At 47.6% G+C, this 21,386-nt stretch overlaps 1 protein-coding gene across 2 annotated transcripts in view; it reads right to left on the bottom strand.

Annotated features, from left to right (window-relative positions):
- SZT2 (SZT2 subunit of KICSTOR complex) overlaps positions 1–21,386 on the bottom strand; it is a 355,341-nt gene that overhangs the window by 34,939 nt on the left and 299,016 nt on the right. For both annotated transcript variants that reach the window (XM_082264795.1, XM_082264796.1), the window contains 2 exons: positions 11,324–11,721; positions 1,296–1,418 (listed from right to left, as the gene is read on the bottom strand). In XM_082264795.1, the coding sequence (XP_082120921.1) occupies positions 1,296–1,418; positions 11,324–11,721 (521 nt within the window). The remainder of the gene's footprint in view (positions 1–1,295; positions 1,419–11,323; positions 11,722–21,386) is intronic.

Here is a 21,386-nt window from a genome sequence, read left to right as displayed (position 1 = left end):
GGCGTGGCCTCTTTTGTTAAGTCAGCTTTTGAAATGTCCAGTAGCATGTGCACGCCAGAGACCAGCAATAGCAGCTTCTGGGCACTCCAGGCTGTCAGCTGGCTCATTCGGAGATGATATCGTATCCGTATCTTGCAGCAGCCATCTAGGAGGGGCGGTGTTGATGCAGATATGCTTATCTATACTATGGAATAATGTGAGTGCATTGAGTGAAGTTTTTATTGTTGCCCTTAATAAACTGGATTATACTAGGGTGCATGTGCGCTCTCTTTACTTTTGTGTTTTTTTACAGATCCTACTTCATTACCCAGTGAGATTAACAAAGAGCAGCAGAGCCACATTGAGTAATGAGCGACATTTTTACCAGCCTCGATGGTATATGAAGATCTGCCCATTGGCTAGTTTTGTTTATGTGGATTTTGTGAGTATATTGACCCACTTTCCTTTTTTAATAAACAGTGTATATAGATAATGCACTACATTGGTGCGCCCTTTCTCTGTCCTTGTATATATGCCACTTTAAATGTAGCTTGAGGTTTTCCTCAGTATTTGGAATGTCACCCTTCTTTAAAAGCCAAATTCCTTCCTCTTCTTTCACCCTTTGCTTCCCTTCTCTTTGCTCACTTCTACCCTTTCTATTTTTGTTTTGTTCCCCCTTTTTTTTCCCTCTTTTTCTCTTTTTTTTCTCCCCGCTTTATCGTTCTTACTCATTACAGTGCACAGCCGGAGAGCCGGTGCCCCCCCTCAGTTTGGGGAGGGGGGCCAAGGCCGGGAGTCGGGGACCACCTCCCTCCTAGGGCGCAGCGTGTTCCCTTGAGGGGCGCCGGGGGGGGGGGGGGGGCTCGGGCCCCGGGGGGGGGGGGGGGATGCTCGGGCCCCTGGCCAACCTGGCGGCCGACTCGGGGTTCAGACCTGACCCTGACTTGGGCTGCAATTCCTAGTATTATTCTGTTTCTGTTGCATTTTTTTTTCTTTCTTTTTTTACACCGGCTATATCTGTGTCAGTTGTGCCTTGATTTATATTATGGGGATGTTATGCTATCTTTGTGATATATGACTAAGCCTCATGGGTGTAAATTGCACTGTTGTACACTTTGTTTACTTTTTGCAAAACTTTAATAAAAATATTGGAAAATTAAAAGCCAAATTCCTTCTTTATTTCCTAAATTGAAAGACAATGACAATATTTGTTGCTACATTCGCCATGTGTGGTGAATTTGGCAGTCACATCCTTGTCACTTTCTTTTCACATATAAAACCCAATAAAAATTATTAAAAAGGGCAGTTCAAGTCACCTTAGGACGTGTCGCTCCTGATCGGTCTGCTCCTCGAATGGCACGGCACTGTGGCACACCAATAACGATACATCAAAGTCATCATGATGCCGGGCACCTTCTGTGTCTTTGTATGAGCCAGAACTGCCAACGAGACAAGGAATGGTCACTCAGAAGAACCACATTGGGGTGTGTTCTACCTACGGCACAGGGGCACCTGACTTAGAAACTGGAGAAAAAAGGGTTAACAGTGTAAAGTAGACAAGAGATTTGCACTAGGAGCTTTTTCGGAGGATGCACACCCCGATAAACATTAAAGAAAAACAAGAGAAAATTTTCCCAGGTTTTTTTTTTAGCAGCAATTCATTCCAAAGGCCAAGTATTTACAAAAAATAGTAAATATTCTTTATTTTTTTATAATTCTGTTATGAAATAGGTTTTCCAAGAATAAAAGTATGAGCTCTGGTTTACAAAGAATTTTGATAAAATGATTTCCAACAGCGAAGAAAAAAACATGCATAGTTACAAACGGATTTCTACAGCATATTGACTCCCGACGTGTTTCGACCATAAAGCAGGAGTAGTGGTCTTCTTCAGGAGGGTATTTTTTACATCGCTAATGGATAAAAAGAAGAGTTTGTAACCAGAGATGTTGATCAGGTATATTCACGTGGATTAAATGTGGATATGGCCTGTGTGAGCGCCCATGGCGCACAAATTATCAACTATAGCACCTCAGAGAGCATCTCTTCCCGGCTTGGCCCAGGCGAATACTGGTGCAAAGTAAACCTGTCTTTAGATGAACCTGGAGATTAATTCCTTCCCGCCTTAGGGTAAAACAAATGTTAATGCCTAAGCGCAGTTTTGCAACTTTGACATGTGTTAGTAAAACTGTACATATCATCACAACTACTTTGTGCATCCAGGTGGATTATACCGCATTTTCTCAGGACAAATTGGGCTTTTATTGGTGGTAAATGGTAACGGATATCTCCCGATTTTTTTTTTATTATCAAAGGAAAACTGGCCCAAAATAGTAAAAAAAACTGGATTTTTGACTTACCGTAAAATCCTTTTCTCTTAAGCTCATTGACAGACGCAGGACTGATATCTTGATATCCGTAGGGTTATACTGCCCACTACAGGAGTAGGACACTAGGCAGGAAAAAAGTTCTGGCCACACCTATGGGCAGTCCCAGGGGGTATATCCTTTCTCTCCTTGCTATAGAATGTCAGTTATGTAACTAAGCAGTGTCAGAGACTCATACCAACCCAACTCAAAATAGAGGGGCGGGTACTGCATCTGTCAATGAGCTTAAGAGAAAAGGATTTTACGGCAAGTCAAAAATCCAGTTTTCTCTGTCGCTCATTGACAGACGCAGGACTGATATCTTGATATCCGTAGGGACGTCCCAAAGCAGTGCCATAAACGAGGGGTGGGATAACAGAAATAGAATCCAATCCAGAAGGCCAAAACAGAGCTAACCAGAAGAACAGAGGACTCATCGAAACAAGAAGATGAGACCCACCTGAAAAAAACAAAACCCCCGAGGTAGACCAAAGGTCCCCTCAAACAGCAGCCTGCAAAACCTTGCGGCCAAAAGAGGCATCCGCCGATGCCAGCACATCAACCTTATAAAATTTTGTAAAGGCATGCACCGACGACCAGGTAGCCGCCTTGCAAACCTGAAGCACCGACGCCTGATGGCAGAAGGCCCAGGAAGCACTAAGAGCCCGAGTAGAGTGCGCCTTAACAGGGAACGGAGGAACCCGACCCTTAATAGAATAAGCCTGCACCACCGTCTGTCTGATCCATCTGGAGATAGTCGCGGCAGACGCAGGCAACCCCTTTCTAGGGCCATCCGTGATCACAAAAAGTGAATCAGCCTTACGAAAAGAGTCAGTAGTAGCCAAGTACACCCTGATCGCCCAAACCACATCCAAGGAGTGTAACGCAAACTCCCGAGGATGACTGGGCTTAGGACACAGGGAAGGTAACAAAATATCCTCATTCAAGTGAAAGTCGGAAACCACCTTAGGAAGGAAGGATGGATTCGGACGAAGAACCACCTTATCCCTATGAACCACCAGATAGGGGGAACGACTGGACAACGCAGCCAGTTCCGACACCCTGTGTGCAGAAGTGATAGCCACCAAAAAGGCCACCTTCTGGGATAAGGTAAGCAAGGGAATCTCCCTAATATTTTCAAAGGGAGGTTTCTGGAGAACCGACAACATCAAATTAAGATCCCAGGGGGCGGCAAGGGCGCGCGCACCGGAGGAGCCAGGTGCCGCACCCCCTGGATGAAATTCCGCACCAAAGAATGAGTAGCCAGTGGCCTCTGGAAGAAGATCGCCAATGCTGAAAGCTGGCCCTTAATAGTGCTCAAGGCCAGCTTCCGCTCAACCCCCCGTTGCAGGAAGGCCAATATCCGAGCCACCGAGTAAGAACATGGAGGAACCCCGAGGGACTCACACCACGCGATATAAGACTTCCATGTGCGATGATAGATCTTTCTGGATGTTGCTTTCCTCGCTTTAATCAGAGTAGGAATAACTGAAAGACAAACCCCTGTCCTTCAGCACCTGGCTCTCAACAGCCAAGCCGTCAAAGCCAGCAGGATGGAAGATCGGTCCCTGAGACAGCAGATCCTCTCTGAGAGAAAGTAGCCAAGGAGCGTCTGCGACCAGCCTGACCAAGTCGGCGTACCAGGCCCGACGAGCCCAGTCCGGAGCTACAAGGATGACTGGAATTCCCTCCGCCTCTATCCTGCGAAGAAGTTTCAGCAGCAACTTGAGAGGAGGAAAGGCAAAAAGCAGCCGATACTACCCCTACGGAGCAACCAGCGCCACGCCCGGAATGTGAACTGCGGAAAGCGCCGGAACAAACCGTTCCGCCCAACGAAGAATGCCGGCCACTTCCACGGCCGCCAGAACACTCTTGGTGCCCCCTTGGTGATTGACATAAGCCACGGCCGTGGCATTGTCCAACTGAATCCGAACCGGCCAGCCCCGAAGATGCTCGGTCCAGTGAACCAGGCAAAACCTGATCGCTCTCAGTTCCAACACATTTATCGGCAACCTGGATTCTTCCAGGGACCAGAGCCCCTGAGCAGATAGCCTGCCGAGAATCCCTCCCAACCTGGATAGACTGGCATCCGTGGTGACAATCGTCCAATAGATCGGAAGAGAGGATTTCCCCTGACTGAGCATCGGAGACCGAAGTCACCAAACCAGAGATTCCCTGGTCCGCTTGCTCAGCCGGATCCGATTGTCCAAGGAATCGGGATTCCGGATCCATTTGAGAAGAATCTCCTTTTGGAGAGTCCACCTATAAACCTGAGCTTGTGGCGACTCCGCACAGAGGAGGAGGTTGCCCAGGTAGACCAGAATCAATATGCCCTGCTGCCGCAACAGCGCCAGAACTGGGGCCAAAACCTTTGTGAAAACCCGGGGAGCAGAGGCGAGACCAAAGGGTAACGCCCCAAATTGATAGTGGTCCTCTCCCACAGCAAAGCGCAGAAACCGCTGGTGTCCTGCGTAAATGGGAACGTGAAGTTAGGCATCCTTGATGTCTATGGACGCCAGAAAATCCCCCTGATGCATGGAGGCCACCACTGTGCGAATGGACTCCACTCCTTGTTGCATCAAGTCCTGCACTGCCCCCAACAGAGCCGTTAGGCGATTCGGGGACAGTCGCATATTGGAAGGGAAGAACCGCGCCGGTGGAAGCGATCGAAACTCGATCTTGTATCCCGACCGTATGACCTCGTGAACCCATTTGTCTTGAATCCTGGAGAGCCACGGGTCCGGGAACCGGCGAAGACGCCCCCCCACCCCTGATATGGGTGGGGCGCACCTTCAGGCTGAAGCGGTCTTATCCTCAGGTCTGGAAGGACCATATTTTTGCTTACCAGACCAGGGTCTCTTGGAACCCCCCGGGGGGGCTTTGGAGGGCTTCGCCATGTCGCCCGCCCCGGAGGAGCGAAAAAACTTCTTGTGAGCTGAAAAGGAAGGTCCCTGTCTGAGGCGAGGTTCCTTACCCTTATTAGCCTGTGGTAGAAAGGTGCTCTTACCCCCAGTGAGATCCTTGATAATCTCATCCAAGGTAGCACCAAACAGGCGATCCCCCTGAAAAGGGAGATCAGTCAAGGCTTTTTTGGAAGCCTCATCCGCCGACCAGCACTTCAACCATAGCATGCGCCGGAGGACCACCGCCGAGATCGACACACGCCCCAACAATGGAGCAGCGTCCAGTGCGGCGTCACAAACAAACTGTAGCCCCTGCATCATTTGCTCCAGCAAATCTGCCACGGCAGGGGGGAGACTTCTCCCCTCCAGGTCATGGCGTAACAGTTTGGCCCATTCCGTTAACGTCTGTGAAACCAGAGCAATGGTAAACACTGGCCTCAAGACCGACCCTGCCAGGGAGAATATGGAACGGGACACAGATTCCGCCCTACGATCAACTGGATCCCGAAAGGATGGGGAATCCTCCAATGGGATAACAGTAGCCTTATTTAATCTGGAAACCGGCGGATCCACCGAAGGTGGCACCGTCCATTTTTTAAGGAGGGACCCACTCCTTAATGATATCGTCAAAGCATTTGGGAAAGGGAAACACCTTCGCCACCCTGGAGGGCTTGCGAGTGCCAAAGGCAACTTCCGTATGAGCTGCATTCGCAGGTGCAACCTCCAGTTTTAGGGACTCCCGAACAGACACAATTAGTGCGTCCACCAGTGCCTTGTCTTGCGCTATGGCAGAGCCAGAAAGGTCATCCTCACTGTCAGAGGAGACAGCAGCCGCAGAGGAGGAACCCGCAGCAGCAGCGACTGGCTCAGGATCAGAATCTGAGGCATCAGACGAGACAGGGGTAGGCGGGGGTCGCTTTTTAGCCCCCCGTCCCTGACAGGCCACCTCCACCCGGGACACAAATGACTCCAGGACCGCCGAAAGCGCATCAATGGTGAGCGGAGAATCGGAGGGCCCTGCGGCCACCTCTAGGGGATCAGGTGGGGACACATGTGCAGCAGGGTCCATGGCAATACCAGGAGAACCCATCAGCAAAGTATGACAAAATTGAGAAAAAAAAACTTCTTTTTTTTTTTTTGCAAAATGTCACCCAGCGCTACAGCGCCCCTCAATGAGACAGCGTGCCTCGGGACCCCCGCAGAGAGAGAGAGAGAGAGACCCCCCAAAAGGCTCACCACACGATGCACCAGAGTCCAACAGGACTGCTCTCAGCGTTGTCTACATGACAAGGAAGTCCTGTGGAGCGATCTTCCCGGGTCGCCCCCTCACACGCCCTCAGTAACTCCCACAGCTGCCCAGCTCTGCAAACAAAACGAGCTGGGTGTACCAAGATGGCCGCCCCCATGAGCCACACGAGGGACTCCAAAAAAAATGGCGGCCCCGCGCGCTGCGGTGGGTCCCCACATCACTAACAAGACGATCGATCGGCAGGTAGGCCCTGGGAAGCCAGGGAGGAAGCCCCCCGCACAATAGCCGTCCGCACTCGGGACCCCCCGCCCCCTTAGCGGCTTGCATAAACGGCTAGCCACCCCACACATACACAAACAACCCCCCCCCCCCGAGGGACATCACAGAGGGGGGGTGCACAGGGGAACAGAGGGGAACCCAGATTAGTGTGGGTCCGACCGTCCCAGGGAGGGGCCCGGGTCCCCCCCAGAGTCAGCCATGAGGAGAAGGGGGGGGGAAGCATTTACTCACCATACCGGAACAGAGCGGGCGCCACTCCAGACAAAACCCCTCGCCACCCAGTGGGGGGGGGGTGTCGTCCAAAGGAGACGCTGCGACTCGGCGGGACGTTTAACCCGCGGGCCAGTCCCCGTCCAGTGGGACTATGTCGCGGCCGACCCAGCGCGGAGCTGGGTCTGCACGCGCTCGTAAGGCCGGCTGGGGTGACCACTGGATCTCAGCATCCAGCCCGTCGCCCAGATCCGGCATAATTGCTTGAAGATCTCACAGGAACAACTGGAGAAAAAAGCTAACTGAAAAAAGATTTATCTAAAAAAACTTGCCAGGACCAGAGATCCCAGCAAGGAGCTTAGGTCCTTACTCCTGACTAGGCAGAAAAAAACTGACATCCTATAGCAAGGAGAGAAAGGATATACACCCTGGGACTGCCCATAGGTGTGGCCAGAACTTCTTTCCTGCCTAGTGTCCTACTCCTGTAGGGGGCAGTATAACCCTACGGATATCAAGATATCAGTCCTGTGTCTGTCAATGAGCGACAGAGAAATATATATATATATATATATATATATATATATATTTTTTTTTTTAAAACAATTAAAGGGATTGTAAAGGCAGAAGGTGCATTCAATGCATTAAGATAAAAAAACCTTTTGTGTGCAGCAGCCCCCCTCAGCACCTTCTAATACTTACCTGAGCCCATCTTTATCCAGCGATGTTGCAGGAGTGCCTAAGGACTTCCCTCCTCATTGCCTAAAACAGCAGCACACCGCGATTGACTCCTGCTGCTGTCAATCAAAATCATTCAGCCAATCAAGAGAGAGAGGGGGAGGGCCGAGTAGCGGCACGGTATTTAAATGGATACAGGTAGCTGTGACTCGGCTCAGGTGCCCTCATACCAAGCAGCTTGCTGAGGGGGCACTCAACAGGAGGGAGGGGCGAAGAGGGACCCAAGAAGAGGAGGATCCGGGCTGCTCTGTGCAAAAACAAATGCACAGAAGAGGGAAGCATAACATGTTTGTTATTTAAATAAAAAATAATGCTCCTTCAGAGCGCATGCTCCTGTGACATCACCGGCTGCATCTAACGTAATTATTCTCCTAAGGTCTCTTTCAAGCGGCCGCTCTGGTGCTTTTTTTTTTTTCACACTTGTGTCATCCGCTCCGTATGTCCGCATATCATCCCATCCGTTTGCGGATGATATACGGACATAATGTATGTCTATGGGCATTGCGGATGTCAGCGGATGACACCGCTGACATCCGATTTTGCATCCGTTCCGTTTTTTTGAACGGAACAAAAATAGGGTTCTGTTCCGTTCCAAAAAACGGAACAGAACTGAAAGGACGAAAATCGGATGTCAGCGGATGGTATTCCGCTGACATCCGCAATGCCATTGACTTACATTATGTCCGTATATCAACCGCAAAAAAATAGGATGAAAATTACATAAAAAAAAAAAAAAAATTATATATATATATTTATGTTTAGATTTGGGCACTGGCAGATTATTTGGCCAAGGCATTTAGGCTTCAATGTCATCTGAGCATTAAAGAGTTAAGCTGACCATAGATGGATCGCAATTCGTCAAGTTAGGCTGGGATTGGTCTGAATTTCGATCCATGTGTGGTCGCTTCCACTCGACAGAAGTGCTGTAACCTTTTTTTCTTGATCAGCAGCTGCTGGTCACAGTATTCTGACAGTGAAAAGTCCCTGCTGTCAGTATTCTGACAGTGAAAAGTCCCTGCTGTCAGTATTCTGACAGTGAAAAGTCCCTGCTGTCAGTATTCTGACACTGAAAAGTCCCTGCTGTCAGTATTCTGACACTGAAAAGTCCCTGCTGTCAGAATACAATAACACAACAGGGAGGATTTCTCTGTCCACCTCCATTGTGTTTTTTTCCATTCAACCCGCTGCCTAAAAATAAAAAAAAATAAGAGGGATGCATCTATGGCCAGTGTTAAAGAGGAGCTCCAGCAACCCCAACCCCCCCCACGGAAAAACTGGATAGACTGTTGTCTTTATTTAACATTAACTACTATGTAACTATATCCCGGAATCCAGCGATTTCGGCACTCCAGCCGATGTTTCCATCGGCTCTCAGGTGCTACCGCCACCATAGCCTTGCGGCCTCACAGTCGATTCCCTACTGCGCTTTCTGAATGGCCCGGCAGCGGGGAAGGAGGAGGGGGCCGAACGTCTGACGTAAATCGCTGCGGCAAGACTCAACGCAAGTGGGGACAGGTACCTGTCAAAAACAGTTACCCGCTCCCCCTGAAAGGTGCCAAATGTGGCACCATGGGGGGGGGGGGGGGGGAGGAGGAGGAGACAGATAAGCGGAGCTTCCACTTTTGGGTGGAACTCCACTTTAAGCCTGGTACACGCTAGAAGCTTTTTTTCATTCAACCCAGTGGGCTGAATGAAAAAAAAAAAAAAAACAACTCCAAAAATCTTATGTTAGTACAGCGGTCTTCCCCTGCTGTGCTATTGTGTTCTGACAGGGGGGGTGCTGCCCCTTTCCCCCCCCCCCCCAAAAAGCACACCAGTCAGCTGTTGATCGGCAGACCTCTTTTGGTCATGCCCCTTCGACAGATGCCAGGCGTTCAGCCGTCGTACACACATTCCAAGGGTTGGCCAGTTTCTATTGAACCAGTTGATACGGCCCAATATTCGGCTCGTGTGTACGGGGCTTTAGAGCTAAAGAGCATAGCTAATAAGTCTGAAAGGAGACTCAATGACAAACATGACTCCAGTGGAACCCCAGGGTGATCAATATGCAAACACTAACTTCTGTCTAAGGAAGTCTGTGCCTGCATGTCCCCTCTATTATTACAGATGTTCAGACCATTACACTGGGGGAGGTGGGGGGGGGATGGCAGGACTACGACTTCAGAGCTGAAGGCTGCCATTTCCAAAAGGCTCCTGGTGTGCTTGGAAGGATAAAAGACATATGTTCTTTTGAGTAGTTAGCTCAGTTGGCTATCTTTGATCTATAGACAGGCTCACTTTATAAGTGCAGAACACAAGCAAGCGTCATCTGACAGTAAGGATCAGTATATATTTTAACTAATTCTTACAGATATACACATAGGGGCCAAACACAAAATGACCAGGCAGCATGTGATATGAAACCAGAGCACTGCCCCCCCCCCCTCTCCACATGCTATTTGCTAGTAACTGTGGGAATAAATTACTAATAGAGGAGAGTGCAAAATCTGGTGCAGCTCTGCATAGAAACCATTCAGCCTCCCTTTATTTTTTTTTGTGTGAAAGCAAAATGAACAAGTTAAAGTGATTGTAAAGTCTATTTTTTTTCCCTATAAAAATGATAAACATGTGATACTTACCTCCTGGTGATCCTGGCCCCTCCCCGTTCAGTAACCCCACAGCAAGCAGCTTGCTATGGGGGGGGGGGGCTGATTCACAGCTCCCTGTGTCCATTTAGACACAGAGCCCTGAACCGACCCCCCCCCCCCGATTGGCCAGCTGACTTTGATTAACAGCAGCGGCAGCCAATGGCGCCACTGCTGTGTCTCAGCCAATCAGGAAGGAGAATTTCGGACGGCTAAGAGACTTTTTGGAATGGCTGGACAGAGAGGGACCTCAGGTAAGTGTTAGGGAAGGCGAGGGGGGCTGCACACAAAAGGTTTTTTATCTTAATGCATAAAATGCATTAAGATAAAAAAAAATAAAACTTTCTGACTTTACAACTTCTTTAAAGTTAGAGCTCCTCTTTAAGAAAATAAAAACTAATCTAAAGTGATTCTAAAGGTTTTATTTATTTTTTAAATAACAAGCCTGTTATACTTACCTGCTGTGTGTAATCTTTTAGCCCAGAGCAGCCCCGATCCTCTTCTTTTTGGATCCCCCGCTAGCAGTCCTGGCTCCTCCCCCATGCTGAGTGCCCCCCAATAGCAAGCCTCTAGCTATGGGGGCACTCGAGCAGGCTCGCTCCTGAGCTACACTCCTGTGAATGGACATTGTCCATTCACACGCACAGCATGGCTCAGTCCCGCCCACAGCTCTCTCCTCATTGGCTCACTGGCTGTGATTGCCAGGAGAAAGAGACAATGGCTCCCACTGCTGTGTGAGCCAATGAGGAAAGAGAGACCTGGGAGAGCTGCTGTTCTCATGCGCATCACTGGATCAGGCTCAGGTAAGTATAGGGGGGGGGGGGGGGCTTCACCCAAAAGGTTTTTTACCCTAATGCATAAAATGCATTAAGGCAAAAAACCTTCTGCCTTTATAACCACTTTAATCAATGTACAATCCCTCAGCAATGTGGTGAGATTCCTTCACATTTTTTCTACGTATATCTATACAAACATCTGACCTGTTCCAGATGGACACCAGGCCATACTCATTCTGCTCTCCACTGGCGCTCTTCTTGCTGTTGCTCCCAAGCACCGAGGGCCGAACCATCCTCAGCGGCTTCATATGATAGGTGTTGGCGTGATCAGCGATGTAGTTATACAGCTGATGAGCAGCAATGATCTCCGTTGGAACGGATAGCATGTCCTGGTACACGTGGTTGCGTCCATACTTGGGGATGTCTGGGTGCTGGGAAATGAAGAGCTGCAGAAAGCTGGCGAGATCGTAGCCTTGGCGCAGAGACATGCTTGAACCCAGCAGATACTGGTGCACCACCCGCAGGTGGAAGTCGTAGCTGAAGGAATGGACATGCATTAGGTCCCGCACCTTGTCACACTCCTCAGTGAAGAGCATGGAGAGCTGTAGAGAAATAGAAGGGAGATCAATACATTCTCTTGGGTCAATAACAGGATTGGACTCAAAACTGGAAAACGAATTGCTTGTTTAGTGGAGGACATTAGTGTCTACAAGAGTAAGCTTAAAGAAAGTATTGGAAATGGGCAAAAGAAGCCAGGTCTTCTGCTCTTCAGGAAAACGATCTTTACATCAATGGCAGGAGGCCCTTCCATTTTTGATCCAATCCAAAGTCAGGTCAAGAATCCTGCTGCCTGGTGAGATACCTGCCCTCAGGACAATGCAAGAGGCATCAAACAGTGAACAAATGTCTGCTGTGTGACTCTATTGGTTGGGCTGTGGCCACTCACCTGGTACCAGAATTGAGGGTAACCTAGCCATCCAGTGAAGAAGCATAGCAAGAGGTGATGGTTCTCCCAGCCTTAGATGTCTTTTTTTTTAGCAAGGGAATGGGTTTTTTGGATAACTGGTCTTCAATGCATGCGATACAAAATGTCCTATTTCCGCCCAGTCCTAAAGCAAACCTATCCTGGTCTTACATCATTTCTAGGGTCTTATAAAGGCAGGGACCTCATGTTGATTGTAAGTAAATGTGTGAATCTACAAATGGTAGCCAATTAAATCCTAGACACAGGCTGTACATGGGGCCTCAGCTTTTGCCTAAGTTAAGTATAAAGTAGATATAAACCCAACTCCTAAAGTCTCGTAAGTCTTAATTTTCTAGGGCTGAACTCAAGACAAAAACATGAATATATTTCGACCACCTCCATCCCAAGACTGCAAGGGTTAAATGCTTACTTAGTCTAGGGAAGGTGTATTATGTAGAAATAGTTTTAATATTCTTTGCTCCCCCAGCAGCCAACACTCTCCTTCATGAGGCCCGGAATGTGAACGGGCCCCTTGATTCCCCCCACATACAACGCCGGACTGCTGGCCATGAACTGTACAGGATAATGTCAGAGGCGCCACAACTGGCGTAGAGGAGCAGCTTTATGGGACCAATTGTACTGCAGGCAGGAAGCCTTCAGGAACAAAGAATAAGATAAGCATTTAAGGTCATTCCTTACCCCGGGGTCCCCAATCTTCAGGGGCCACATGTGGCACTTTTTGTGTGGCCCTCAGGCCCCCTGCAGAGACTAATTTGTGTTTCCCTATTGCCCTGTTATAATTATTTCTAGCAGCCTCATGTAATATGTGTCCAGTCTCTTTACAGTCTCTTGCAGCGAGTCCGCAGTCTCTGAACATCTCTTGCATCATGTTCGCAGTCGGACCATTTCTTCTGTTATGTCTGCAGTCTCTGACTATCTCCTGTATTATGTCTGCAGTCTCTGACCATCTCCTGTAATATGTCTGCAGTCTCTGACCATCTCCTGTATTAAGTCTGCAGTCTCTGACCATCTCCTGTAATATGTCTGCAGTCTCTGATCATCTCCTGTATTAAGTCTGCAGTCTCTGACCATCTCCTATATCATGTCTGCAGTCTCTGACCATCGTTTGCATCGTGTCTGCAGTCTCTGACCATCGTTTGCATCGTGTCTGCAGTCTCTGACCATCGTTTGCATCGTGTCTGCAGTCTCTGACCATCGTTTGCATCGTGTCTGCAGTCTCTGACCGTCGTCTGCATCGTGTTTGCAGTCTCTGCCCGTCTCTTGTATTGCGTTTTCAATCTCTGACCATTTCTTGTATCATGTCTGCAGTCTCTGACCATTTCTTGCATCATGTCAGCAGTCTCTGACCATCTCCTGTATTATGTCTGCAGTCTCTGACCATCTCCTGTATTATGTCTGCAGTCTCTGACCATCTCTTGCACCATACCCACAGTCTTTGCCTATATCCTGCTGTGTGTCTGCTGTCTCTAATAATGAATATTCACTGAATTTTATGTGAAACCCTTTAGAGATGTCAACTATCCATATTCCCACTGCACACGTTCCTGGAGAAGGCTCTAGGATAGAGGATGCTGCAGCAATGACCAGCTGGAGACTGGATCTTACATGACATAGTGTCGATATTTGCCAGCACACCACGGATCTTAAGGTTGTCCAAACCACTTTATTGACATATGATCAATTAATCATCATGGGTTTCTGCGTGACTCAAACACTGCACTCTCCTGTTTGTGATGTGATCATGCTACAATAAAGCTGTTTGGACAACATAAAGATTCGTGGTGTGCTGACAAATATTTACACTGTGTCTTTAGTGATATCAGGGGCCACAAACTGGAGGCTCCCCATATCAAGAAAGTTTACCACCACTGGCCTAAGCTAACTGAGTAATTTAACTATATGCGGGCGGTGCTGTATTTGAAGTACAAAAACCAGAATGTCATTGGGTAGTAAAGACGCTGGCATTTAGTGGGTGAATGACAGGTGTGGCGCTTACTGTCAGCAGGGGGTTGGGCTTATAGCTGAAGTCCAGGTTTCCTATCTTTTAAATCAGAGGCAGGAAACCTTGGCACTCCAGCTGTGGTGAACCTACAAACCCAATGAGGCATTGCAAGACTGAGACAGCCACAGGCGTGTTCCTAGACTCAGAGGCTGATGGGATTTGTAGTTTCACCACAACTGGAGTGCCAAGGTTGCCTACCCTTGTTTTAAATAGTTAGTTTGTGCCAAGGTTATTTGGCTGCTGTGAGTGCTGTATGGTACTGTAGTATCGGCAGAGGTGGAGACCGTGACATCACCCATCTGCCTCTCCACCTTGGCCAATCAGGGGAAGCCTTATATTGACAAAAATGAGAAACTCTTGGCCCAACTTGAGTATATCCTGGCAGCAGAGGTGAAGTCTCCGGAAATGCTGCTTAACACAGCCGTTGCATACTGTATGCAGCTGATGCTACTATAGTATGATACACTGCTCACAGAGCAAAGGTGTAACTAGAACCTTCAGGGCCCCGGTTCAAGAAACCATGAAGGGCTCCCCGGACCCCTGGCCGGACCCCTTCCCTTCAAGCCTGGGGCTCTTCCCACTGATCCTGGGGCCCTTTACTCTCATTGCAGGACCCTTTCACAAGTTCTTCAGTGGGCCCCCTTTCTGCCATCTTGGGGCCTCCCCACAGTGGTGTAATGCCAGGGTCCAGTCGCAAGTGTGACCTTTGCAATCCTGGAAGTTCACCCACTGGTGTCAGTAGTTTTTATTTTTTGGTATTTTAATTGTATTATTTTTTTTTTATCATTTTATTTTATTTACAATGTTACTGACTATGACTCTGTCCACTCAGAAAAGGAAGGAGCTGGGGGGGGGGCAGAGACAGCAGAACACAAGTGAACTGGATAGGAGGAGTGGCGGAGGCAGCATACAGAGGAACCAATCTCCTCCATTTTCCTCCTGCAGCTACAGGAGGAAAAAGGAGGACAGTGATTTCTCTACATGCTGCCCCCGCCGCCCCTCCTATCCAGGTGTTCAGGGGAGCCACACAGGCCCCCTGGAGCATGGGGCCTGGCTGCAATTGCAACCCCTTTAGTTACGCCCGTCACAAAGAAAGAATAAATATTTGGGCCAGCTTGGCCCGAACAAACTAATTACAGTGGCAGACAATCTGGACTTCAGTTTTAATCTAAATTTGGATTAAAGTCAAAGTTCCATGTACAGACCAGGCCTAGGATTTGGGGGGGCTCCATAGAGACACAGGGGTTGATTTACTAAAACTGGGGAGTGCAAAATATGGTGCAGCTCTGCATACTAACCAATCGGCTTCCAGGTTTTATTGTCAAAGCCCAATAGAACAAGATGAATTTTGAAGCTGACTGGCTACCATGCACAGTTGCACCATATTTTGCACTCTCTAGTTTTAGTAAATCAGCCCCACAGTGTTTGATTTGAAGACTAAGACAGCACACAAAAGTCCCTGTACTTCAGCATTGTTGTACTTTAAGCAATTTTTAAGGCAAGGTTGGGTTTACCAAGGCTAAATAGAAAGGGACAATTTGTAACACATACAGGGAAAGACCGGATTTTGTAAAGCGCTCAGCGTTCCCCATAGACAAAGTACTCTATTTTTTTTATTTTAATGCCACATGTTCAGGATAAATTACTTTTTCTGCATTTTTAGTTCCAAGTACCTGCACAATTAAAAGGATTATTTCAATGATTCACCCAATTTCCATTAGTGCTTCAACAGCCTAAGGCTCCGAAATGACAGAAATTCCCCAGCATGCCATAAGATTTTCTTTTTAAACTGATTGTTAATTAACTGTACATTCAAAGGATTACAAGAGATGCTTAAATCTTTGTAGTAGCAGACTTGAAACTGTCACAGAATTACAATAAAATTCTCCAACCTTGCTGCGACAGACTTAAAATTGTCAGACTAAATACCCGTAGTGTCTCAATTGGCCATTATGATAAACTGCTGTGGACCGGGCTGCCCTCAGCATGGCTGGAAAAACATCAGAATGGCCAATCTGTCTGCTAAGTGGCTGCCAGCATTGATGGACCTGTTACTGGGTTAAGTGGCTCTCTCCATGTTTGACATATTAGTCGTACTTTCATATGAATGCAAGTCCTGTTTACAGCAGCCCAGCATATACCTGTCCAATGCAGTGCTGACATCCTATGGGTGCTACGTACCCTCGTACCAGGAGCTGGCGTTCACTGTGAGGTTTAGACTGGGAGGCGGAGACTGATTGCAGTTTACTAAAGGCCAGCCATACGCAGACCCTGCTTCCCCAGTTCAAATAGGTACATTCAAAGAAAAGACCCAATCACCGCACACCAACAAGACTCAAGTGTAATGTACAGTGGGGAAAATATTTTTTTGATTCCCTGCAGATTTTGTAAGTTTGCACACTTCCAAAGAAATGAGGGGTCTATATGTGTCTATAGGTGTATTTTAAATAGTTGAGACAGAATATCAACCAAAAATCCAGAAAAAACACACAATACAAGTGTTAGAAATTAAGTTGCAGTTCAGTGAGTAAAATAAGTATTTGATCCCTGTAACAGAACCTTACCTTTGACAGAGAATATTTGTGCTTACCTGGTTCATGTGTGTGAAGGATTTCCCTGCAACCATTCTGTTATTTACACTCCCTGCTATCATATCGCTCTTTGCACTGTGAGCCCCAGGAAGTGACTCCTTATATGGACATTCCATGAAGTCAAGGTATGGCCAACCTAGAGACGGAATGTCTGCTGATTAACGATGCGCTTTTGTCTACATTATGTTGATTTGGGCTGAGGCAGCTTTTGTTAAGTGTGGTAATGACCTTACCTATTTGTCTGGGTGGATGTCGGGCCATTGTTTAAGTAGTGTCTGATATACTCCCCAGGTGTATAAAAGCCTGTATTCTTGTTTCAATCAACAGTTGTTTTTTTTGACCCTTCAAAACGTAGCCGCGTCTCGATCTTGGAGGGGGATTTTACGGCATTATTACCCGGTCGTTCAACAGCTGAACCTGACATTCCTCTTGGATCTTATGGTTGGGAATATACTACTCCATTACTACACAGGGACTTGCCGGGAAAAAGGACGTCTCCAACGGCTGATACCCTCTCACCTCCTGGGTAGCCGTTACAATCCCCAAGAAAAACACAAGTTAGCACTTGCTGGAGAAACACTTGTTGGTAAGCACAGAGGTAAGAAGTTTCTTGTAGTTGGTGATTAGGTTTGCACACATCTCAGGAGGGATTTTGGTCCACTCTTCTTTACAGATCTTCTCAAAATCCTTAAGGTTTCTTGACTGCCGCATGGAAATTAGAAGTTCCAGCTCCCTCCATACATTTTCTATAGGATTAGGGTCTGGAGACTGGCTAGGCCACTCCATGATCCTAATGTGCTTCTTCTTGAGCCACTCCTTTGTTGCCTTGTCGGTATGTTTTGGGTCATTGTCATGCTGGAAGACCAATCCATGACCCATCTTCAGTGTTCTGGCTGAGGGAAGAAGGTTCTCATCCAAGATTTTACAAGACATGCCCCTGTCCTGTCATATTTGGCCTGTACCTTTAGCAAAGAAACAACCCCAAAGCGTAATTTTTCCACCTCCGTGCTTGACTGTAGGGATGGTATTCTTAGGGTCATAGTCAGCATTCTTCTTTCTCCAAACACGACGAGTCGAGGTAATGCCAAAGAGCTGAACTTTGGTTTCATCTGACCACAGCACTTTCTCCTAATCCTTCTCTGAATCATTTAGATGTTACATAGTAGGTGAGGTTGAATAAAGACAATAGTCCATCCAGTTCAACCTGTGTAGGTGTGTGTGGCTGTAATCATCTCTCATACCCCTGAATGTTCTGATCCTTGAGATGTACATCCAAGAGTTTTTTGAAAGCAACCATACTTCCCGCAGAAACCACCTCTTGTGGTAGAGAATTCCACAATCTTGTAGCCCTAACAGTAAAGAACCCCCCACGTTGCCTGAGGTTAAAACGCTTCTCCTCTAATCGCATTGAATGCCCCCGAGTCCTCATGCAATCCCTTCGACTGAACAGTTTTTTTCTAAGCTGAGATCCCCATTGAGATATTTAAAAATTGCTATCATGTCCCCCCTCAGACGTCTCTTCTCCAGGGAGAATAAATCAAGCGATTGCAGACGTTCTTCATAATTAAGGTTAATTTAGACGGGTCTGAATATGTGCCTTCTTGAGAAGGGGAACATTGCGAGTGTTGCAGGATTTCAATCCATGGCGGCGTATTCTGTTACCAATTGTTTGTTTGGTGACTGTGGTCCCAACTGCTTTGAGATAATTCACAAGCTCCTCCTAAGTAGTTCTGGGCTGATCCCTCACTTTTCTCATGATCATCTGTACCCCATAAGGTGAAATCTTGCATGGAGCTCCAAACCGAGGGCGACTGATTGGTTGACTGATGACTGGTTATTTTGTATTTCTTCCATTTGCAAATAATCCAACAGTTGTCTCCTTCCTACCCAGCTTCTTGCTGATGGTCTTGTAGCCCATTCCAGCCTTGTGCAGGTCTACAATCTTGTCCCTGACATCCTTTGACACCTCTTTGGTCTTGCCCAAGGATGTGAGGTTTGAATGGAATAAAGAGATTCTGTGGAAATGTGTCTTTTATACACATAATGAGTTGTTAGAAGCACCTTCTTAAATTGACGGGACTAATCTGTGTACCACATGAGCACTATAGCCAGTATTGTTGGTTGGTAGAGGATCAAATACTTATTTTACTCACTCTACTGCAACTCAATTTATAACATTTGTATCATGTGTTTTTTCTGGATTTTTGGTTGATATTCTGTCTCTATCATTTAAAATACACCTATGATAAAAATGATAGACACGTCATTTCTTTGTAAGTGGGCAAACTTACAAAATCTGCAAGGGATCAAATACTGTCGATGAAAGCGGCTTCAGCCTGGCTTTGTCTAGGCCACGGCCCTTACCATGTCTCCGCCCGTCCCTGGCCCATGACTTAGTCCAAGGGGCTGGGCGAAATGCATAAGTGGGCGGTGGCCTGGATGGAGCTGGGCTGAAGCCTCTTTCATTTTGGTCTTGTTGGTGTGCGGTAATTGGGTCTTTTCCTTTCTTTGACTGCATACATTGAGCTGGGATGGGCTTTTTGCACACCAGCACCCCTCTGTGTGAGCCACCAGAGTTGGAGATGAGAACCTTGAGAGGCACCCAAAGCTTTCTTAGCCCATGGTCTTAGTAGGTACACACCTACAGTTGAGCTTATACGTTTGCACACCCCTAACAGAAAATATAAAATGTGGACCAGTTACCAAAACATACATTGTGCCATTTAATCATAAGTGAGCCTGAAATTAAAGTTACACAATTACTTTTTGATTCTGCCAGTGAAGTCCACCTAATGCAGCTTCCGGTGATGGTGTGGCAACAATGTTGCACTGTTCCTGATTCACGGCAGAGTTGCCACTCTCATGTAGGCTGTTCCTGCTTGCAGTACAGTGGGAGGAAATGATGTTGCAGAAGGCAGGGCCATCAGCATTGTTACTGCTGGTTCACAGGCCTGTAGCAAGGCAACCATTATCTGGTAACATCTAGTCCTGCCCACTGCTTTCTGGCACAGTTCCTGTGTGCCGGGATAACAGTACTCCTGCATTTGCGTGGGAATGACATCATCATGCACAAGCCTATCAAAATGGCCGAATACTGGCACCCAGAAGAAGCTGGGGAGATGATGTCGGCGTGGGACCTCGTGGGCATTGAATGAGTGGAACAGGGTTATATTATTGTGGACTTTAGTTACACTTTAAAGCAGATCTTCTCTGCTTAGACTTACCGGGTGGTCTGTTGTGTACATTTCAGATACTCACCCACCCAGGGGATCCACTGAGATCCTCCTGTCTTCTGCCACCACTCTGTCCCATGGCTCCATGTTGCTTGTGATGTCATTGAGAGGCCCACATGCTCTTCTGGGTTCAGCCTGCATGCCACCTGATGACGCAGTGCTAGGCAAGCCCCCTCTTTTCTGAATATAGGTCTATGCCTCCTGGGATATGTGACGTGAATATCCCAGGAGGTACAGCGAGCACTGTGAACATCATTCACCTAGGTGAGTGACATGCATTGGGGGAAGGGGGTCACATGTTTTCACAGAAAAAAAAAGATAAGTTGGAAAAAAAAAAAAGACGGTGCTATTCATGCATAGGGGGGGGGGGGGGGGAATTGGTGGATTGGAAGGAAGTTCCCTCAGAGAGTGAAGATCTGTGGGCCTTATTTTTCTGATCATTGTTATGCCAAGTGCATCCCATGTTTTCGGATAATATGCTACGATACATTCATCTTGCCCACACCCCACCCCACCTCAACCCCGCAGAGATCCACCACCTTGCTTCATTTTAGGGATGGTGTGCTTCTCATAGGCCTTGCAGACTCTCCAAACACAGTTTAGTAAGTAATTATAAACCTTTGTTTTTTTTTATTTTTTTTTATTTTAAAGTAAAACAACAAACATGTTATACTTACCTGCTCTGTGCACTAGTTTAGCACAGAGCAGCCCCGATCCTCCTTTTCTGGGGTCCCCTGCTGGTGCTTCTGGCCCTTCCTCTTCGCTACTTTCCATTGGGGCACCCGTGCGTGTTCGGTCCCGAGACGCCTAGTCTGCGTCTATTGACACAGACTGGGTGACTCTGCCCCACCCCCCACTACGGCATTTGATTGACAACAGCAGGAGCCAATGGCTGCCACTGCTAAAAATCTGCCCAGGCAGGTGGGAGATAGCGATTAGAACCGCTGCCCTCGTGCACGGAGCTGGATAGAGAGCAGAAAAAAGCATCTCCATGGCTGCACAGAGAAGCACAGGAGCTCTGTGCTCCTGTCTGTGAGACTGCTGGGACAAGGTGGGGGCAGAGATGAGGGGGGTGCTGTAGTTGCAGGAGGGGTGTGAGGGCAACTGAAATGGCCTGGAGGGCCGCATTCGGCCCGCGGGCCTTGTGTTTGACACATGTGCCCTAATGCATAGAATGCATTAGGGTAAAAAAAAATCCTTGAGGCTTTAGAACCACTTTAATGGGTGTGATCATAGTTTCATTTTGGTCTCTTTGCTCTAGAGGTGTTGGGGCCATTTTGTGGCGTTGGTGCAGCAAAAAAGGTGAACATTTTACAATTTCTGCCAGGGGTGTGTAAACTTCTCAGCACATCTGTACAATGTAAACATAATAAACAGGCAGCAAATAATACAATATAAGAAAAGTGAACTTACACTTACCAAGTCAGTGACATTCTACCCAAACAGTGGAGGTTGA

This window comes from Pelophylax lessonae (assembly GCF_965119305.1).
Source record: "Pelophylax lessonae genome assembly, chromosome: 8".
In the NCBI taxonomy this organism is placed as follows: domain Eukaryota; kingdom Metazoa; phylum Chordata; class Amphibia; order Anura; family Ranidae; genus Pelophylax; species Pelophylax lessonae.
Note: the sequence above shows the minus strand (reverse complement) of the source record. Positions and strands in the feature narration are given on the sequence as shown.